This window comes from Parasteatoda tepidariorum, chromosome 5, assembly GCF_043381705.1.
Source record: "Parasteatoda tepidariorum isolate YZ-2023 chromosome 5, CAS_Ptep_4.0, whole genome shotgun sequence".
NCBI lineage: Eukaryota > Metazoa > Arthropoda > Arachnida > Araneae > Theridiidae > Parasteatoda > Parasteatoda tepidariorum.
In genome coordinates this window covers 91,751,650-91,758,791 of record NC_092208.1, presented here as the reverse complement: position 1 = coordinate 91,758,791, position 7,142 = coordinate 91,751,650, and the positions used below count along the sequence as shown (strand labels likewise).

At 31.5% G+C, this 7,142-nt stretch overlaps 1 protein-coding gene across 1 annotated transcript in view; it reads right to left on the bottom strand.

Moving 5' to 3' along the window:
• Window positions 1-5,084: 5,084 nt before the first annotated feature.
• Window positions 5,085-7,142, bottom strand: part of LOC107454239 (uncharacterized) — a gene marked incomplete in the record, with an annotated part of 24,191 nt that continues 22,133 nt past the window's right edge. The window contains 1 exon segment of the mRNA XM_043044723.2: window positions 5,085-5,344. Coding sequence (XP_042900657.2) covers window positions 5,158-5,344 — 187 coding nt within the window.

Sequence of the window (7,142 nt, the reverse complement as noted above, 5' to 3'; positions counted from 1 at the left end):
GCAGAGAAATTATTATTATGAACATTGAGAAATATCATTAACAGAACTAACCAGCTTTACGTGGCGAGGAAATCTTGATCCGTGATTAGCCTGACGGTATTCAAACCCATGATCTGTCTACCACTGAGAATATTTTAAGTCAGCACTGCGGTCGATGTGAGCTGGGAGCAGAATTCGGTGTACCACCCACACTCGAAGTGTCTTATGATGATGAGGACGGTCACTTAGGGCAAAATTAACGGTCGCCTATCACAGAGCGATAAAAGAATTGTTTGCTACTCGCTATCCGATGGAAACTAGTTTTTGGCGAAAATGGAATCTATGTGCTTTATTATTATTATTATTGTTTTTAATATTATTATTATAAATAAATATATAATTATTAGGAATGTCTTATAATATTCCAAAAATTACTGTATTTTTTTAGCTTGCTTCTTTAGATTTTTTTTCAGATTTTAAATGTAACGTATAACGTTTCATTTTTTAAATGTAACATGTTTGATATATTTATAGAAATGCTTCAAAAAATGCCTTAATATTATTGATATCAATGGTTTTTATAATCGCTTAAAATTTTCAAATTTTATAAAAAGTGGTCACTGTTTCGCACTTTGGAATCCCATTAAAAGATCCTTATAAAGGTTTAAAACCATACAAGGAGAGATGTTTATTCGGAATCGAGAGAAATGGCTGAAAGCGAGTTATGGATGGACATTTTCCCGTCTTGCTTCCCATGATATCATACGACCGATTTTTTTTAAAAATTCTTTTTTTACAAGTAAGGTGATCTAAGGGAATCAGAACTATAGTAGTTGTACATTTAAAGGAAAGAGCAGTAGATCGAACCTTTTTTGGGAAAAGCTTAGTTAAGACCAGCAGTAGATTGATAATGGTTAAAGATTATGAGACAGGATACTGGCTGGTGTAGAGCACCAGCAATATTGACTGAAAAAAACAATATTTTGAATTCTTTTCTTCGCTAGTTATGCAACCATGGCTACCTATTTAACGATTTGCATTATTTCAGATACAGTCTTCTATGAGTTTGTGTAACAAAATAGATAATTTACGACATCGAAAGTTAACGCTATTTATATTTTCAATGCATGCTATCGATTTCATGCAAAGTCGTTGATGATTATGAAGTTGGAAATCTAAAAAAATAGTGTTGATTAAATTAACACGCTCTTATATTCTTTTTATTTGAAATATTATTTAAATTTCTCCATTTTAAGCGAAAGCCATTTTCTATGAGCCCAATTTTCGAATTCATTTAGTAACTAATTGTTCCTCCTTGTTAACCTATGGAGAATTATATCAATGCAATTTCCATATTCTTTAAGTAACTTGTACCAGTTTTGATTTCTTTTGTTTCATTATTTATTGAAATCTGCTTTATTGAATCTAGTTACCAATTTTTAAAATTCTTGAAATTTTATATTTTTAAAATTTGCACTTCAAAAAAAGCTTAATTTTGCTTGCAACTTTTAACTAATTGATTGAATTTGGTCAAAACTGTATTAAATGAAATAAAAAGTGTTCAAAAATATTAACTAATTTAATAAAGAAGGTAGATTCTTCGCAGAGTAGCAAATTGAATTTACTTTGCTTTCCTACATTCCACGTACTTTTTTTCATCTAAATGCACTTTTCTGAAATAAATAAATAAATTTATTTATTTCAGAAATAAGTAAATAAATAAAGTAAATAAATAAGTTTTACGTAAAAAATAAATAAATAATTTCATTTAACACGCTATGGATTACCAATTGGGGTTAAATATGCCCCGTTTTATTCTATGATTTGTTGCCATTTTAAAAATAGCTTTAGAATGCCTCTCTCATAGAAGTCTTAGTCCCTATTGGCGAGAAACTGTGGTATAGTTCGTTCACCAGGAGTTGGCCCTTGGCACCACCTCCTTGGTCGAAGAGTTCATTTCCGCGCGGGGGTAAGAGGAGAAACATCTCCGCGCCTAAAAATGAGACAACCCTTAATGCTTGCTAAGCGCAAACAGTGAATTCTTTTTCAGTCATTTATTTCACTTTATCATCTGCTATTATACCTTTCGTTACTCCATCTAATCAATTATATTGCAGCAAAATGCCTCAAAAAGAACAAACTATTCACTCAAACGAAAGAAGTATCATCAAATTTATGAAATATTTAATGTTAAAAAAATGCCATTAAGATTGGGAAATAAATATTTTAGTCACCCGATCGCCAAATAGCAACCTTGTTCAGGATTGTTCACATCCTTATCCCAAAAATAGCGAAATAGTATCGTCGGATACCACGTGATGAAGGCGGAGCAAAGTGCCAACTCCAGGTGAACGAACTATAATCGATTTTCACAATCTTCTTTTGATGCCAATTTCTTATCACTAAGGAAGTTTCGCAATGAAAAAAAAAACTGGGTTATCGTTTGGGCCCAGATCCAGACTTTATGGTGGATGCATCAAAACTTCCCTACCCAGCTCCCGGTGTTTTTAAAGAGTCACTTTAGACGTGTGTGACCTGGTGTTGTTCTGATGGAATATAGTTCCTCTCCCATTGGTCAATTCTGGTTCATCGCTAGCTTCAAACGGTCCAGTTGTTGACAGAAGTTATTTGAATTTAGTGCTTGGTTATATGGAAGCAACTCATAATAAAGGATTCTTTCCCACCAAAATGCACAGCAGAATCTTCCTGGCCATCATTCCTGGTTTGACCACCGTTTGAGCTGCCTCACCGTGGTTTGACCATGATCGTTTGAGCACAATATTGTTTTATGGGACCCATTTCTCATTCCCGGTCACCATCCGTTTAAGAAATGGGTCTATTGGAAATGTTTTGCAGATCGAAATTCGATCCATCATGTTTTTTTTTGTGTTAATTGGTGTGGCACCTAAAAATCTAAACAGCAAAAGAATTTTTTTTGATGCGAAATGTCACCTTTCCACCGAGCATAAAATTGAAACTGTTTGAATGATACTTCACAAGATATTGATCATAACAGCCATCTATCGAAAAAATAATGGATTAACCTAATATATATTGTACTTTTCCTGTCTAAAAATAATTTTCCAATATATAATGCACTTTTTCTGTCTAAAAGTAATTTTCTAATATATAATGCATTGCTTCGGTGTAAAAATAATTTTCTCTATATTTAATTTTCTAATGTCGAACGTACTTTTCCGATCTAAAATTTTTTTTCTAATGTTCAATGTACTTTTCTGTCTAAAAGTAATTTTTTTTTGTTCTCATAAACGTTATATTTCTAAAATAACATCCTAGAAACTTTTATGGTGGTCTACGTGATATATACTTTCATACAGTGTGTTTCACTTAAATTAAACCACTTTGACTTTGTGCCGTTACTGGGCGTTAAGAAAAACAATGAGAACCAAAAATATATATTTAGAAAGTCTATATCTAAACATAAGGAGTAACTCACTCACTCCCTGATTTACCTACTCAGGAAAAAGCATCGAATAAGTAAAAAAGTATTGAAAAAAGTTTCCCACTGGAATAAGACCACGTCTGATTATAGCCAAAGTATCAGCTATATTTTTTATATAGCTTAAAATAAGTGATGTTTCATGCCATTTACCAATCTCAGGAGGGCATTATAGCATTTATATTGATGTTAAGTTTCACTGAAGGCAGTCTTCAATTGTTCCACTAACTAAAACTGCTTTTTTTTTGTATATACAGTTTTACTGAGGTCACCCCTTCACGTCTTCTTGTCCATCGAGGTCATGAGTAAGGGCAAGCCATTCACGACATGCTCCCTATTATAAAAACATCATCACTTAGAAGATTTTGCAACGTAAATGCAAAATCTTCATTATATTCTCTTCCTGGAAAACCAGACTCGGGTCAGCTATTCTCCCTTCAAATGTTAGTAAATGAGCTTATAGCATTTTTTTTTAATGATCGGTAGCCTTTATACGGCTTGGGAGGCAACGTTAAGTTTACCACCATAACCTTCCCGCTGAATTTATGAGCCTCTTCATTTGGAGAAGATTTCCTCTTTTTTTCTCTTTTCTAATGCTCCTTTTACATATCATACACGAAACTTACGATAGAAAAAAAATTAACAGCAAAACTATCCACAAGCAAAGGAGAGTAGAAAAGGAAAGAATTAAGATGACCCACACAGTTTTGTGGGCTATTATAAAGGCATGAGAAAAGATGAGGATTTCTTTTTCAATATATTACAAGGTGGAGGCTTTGTTAATTTTGTGGAAGGCTTACCTTGTCTCTCCCCCAAGCAGTATAAAGACTGCTGATATTTAAAAAATTCTGGAAATCTATTTATTGCCGTTTGCAGGGAGATTTGGTGGTTCAAATCAGATATTCCAGCAAGATAGTCTCCCTATTTACGTTAAAAAATCTTCACAACGTTGGGTTTCTATGATAGGGGGTATTTCATGAATGGTCGGTTTTTTTTTACTTAACCTACGCCCCTCCCCCCGAAAAAAAAATGCGAGATTGTTGTCAGTAGGATTGTGTGAGCCAAAAAAGTAGCAGAATTGAAGGCTGCCATCATTAAAACCTGGGACAACACTGATGCTAATGTCCTTCAAGGTTTGGGAAATGTTACGCAACATCTTATATTTCATGTCATACATAAACATGAGAGCTATATTAACTGTAATCTGGAGCTGCTTTATTTCGATGGAACGAGATGGACTCGCCCCAAAAATTTCTTATTTCTCATTTTGTTCGATTAACAGTCCCAGCTAATTGTCCTTTCTCATTAATATTTCGATCGGAGGTGCGTGCCATAGAGCACAGGAACTCCGTTGCTACCAAGCAACACCCCTCGCCCTTTATTTCGAGGGGACACTTTTTTTTCTTTTACTTATTCAATGTTTTTCTTCTGACTAGCAGTGGAGCAGTTCTGTTCCTGTGGAGCAGTTCATAAGTTACTCCTTTTAAATATGTGTTTAGATGCAAACTTTCTTAATCTATATGTTCGGTTCAAATTGGTTTTCTTTGCGTCTAGTTATGTCACAAAATTAAGGTAGCTTTATTTAAGAGACACAGTCTGTAGTATTTCGACATCATTTTGTACGCTGAGTTAAAATTTGCAGAAATGAATGGTAGGGTGTTTACCATTTATTCCGTAACATACATATAATAATTGAGTTCAGTTAAAGTAGTTAGGCATCACTTTCCATATAGAGTGGATGATTTTAAAGTTCCAAACGGTACGTTAGAGGAAATCATATTTTTGGGCAGTTTCTTCATAGTAGGTGGCGTCACTTTTTCGTAATAGATTGATGAGTATTCTGGTTCTGAATTCACTGTTGTGGAATCCTCCCCATTTGTGTACACAACCACCACTTCTTTTGCCCTAAAAGAAATGAAGTTGAGATCTGTTAGACATGATTCAGATTTTTTGAAATTTTTATAAATGCTCTAAAGGAAATGAAGATTGGTTTGTTAAACATATATGATTCAGCTTTTTTGAAGTTTTAATAAAAGCTCTAAAGGAAATGAAGATTGGTTAGTTAAACATATATGATTCAGCTTTTTTGAAATTTTAATAAATGCTCTAAAGGAGATGAAGATTGACTTGTTAAATATAATTCAGTTTTTTCTTTAAATTTTGATAAAAAATTCTCAATCATGAAGTAGACTTTATAACATACATTTCATACATTTCATTAACATACATTTCGCGACTTTAATAACATAATGAATGAACTTCTTTCTCTCTCTTTTTTATGTTCGAAAACTTAGTTTTTTTTGTGTGTGTCAACTGTACTCATATACAATATACACAATATTTTGTGTCCCATTCTTCAACAAATATGACAAATTTTTGGAAAATTGAATCAAAGCCACCACACTTATTTAATTTTCAATTAAATGCAATTGAAATAAACTCATGTTTGTGAAAATTGCAACACCATGAAAGACTTACGGGAGTGAGCTGAAATTTTCAGAAAATGCAACGTAGAGCATGATATACAAATGATTAGAATTTCAGACCCTTAGTGCATGCGTATGCTGAGCAGCGCCCTCTGAACGGCTGATGGATCCGAATCATAGAGTTAAGAGTATAAGTAGAGATGACATTTCCCACCCTCCTATGAGTAGAAACTGAAGTAACTGTCGGCCATCTTGGATTATGCAAAGCATTCATTGTAAGCTATGGTTGCATGGCTAAAAAATGGAAGTTTTTAAATGTCAAGCAAACCTTAATTTTTTCATTGCTTTTAGTTACACGCTCCTCATTTATTACAATTTAATATTTATAAAAATAACATAACTAAAGATTAAATTTAATCATTTTTATGCCAAATAATCTAATATTTTATGTATGTAGATTTATTTTTTTGACATATAAATAAAAAGAAAAAAAATAGTTTAAATTAAAACGCTTTTTATTTTAAACTGTTACTTTTTATTTAATGCTTAAAAAAGAAAGAAAAAAAGTTTTTTGTTAGTAATTTTTTCATGCATTTAATAATTTTGGAAGACAAACTTTCCCTTTCATAAATTATATCCCTCAATTGAAGCAGTCATTTTTTGTTGATTGAATCCTCATAGGAAAATAATTGAATTTTAATACTTTAATAAAAGTTGTAAAAAAACATTTGATAATTATTAAAAAACTTGAATTAAAAGCTTTATATATTATTATATTCATTTTATATATTTCCTTTATTCAATAGAATAACACTGAACTTTAAATTCTTTTTCTCAGTTCATGAAAATGAATTTCATATTTTATTCTTAAAAAATACACAGACATAAAAGAAAAATAAATAATTTTATTTATTTTTACATTATATACCATCAATTTCCATCAATATATCATCATTAAAGTAAGTACTATCAGAGTTTATTAGTCAAGAATAATAATTCTTCACTCACAAATATGAATAATATATGTTGGTTATTCGACAGTAAAATATTGCATTAAATGTATTACAAGTGATAAGAATTTAAAAATATACACTTATTTATACACACATTTTAAAGTACACAAAAAACAAAAATTTAAAAGAACGTAACTTTATTGTTAACAATTTTTTCATTCATTTATTAATTTTAGAAGAAAAACTTTCCCTTCATAAATTATATCCCTCAATTGAAGCATTGTCATTTTTTGAAAATAATTGAATTTTAATAAGAGTTGTGAA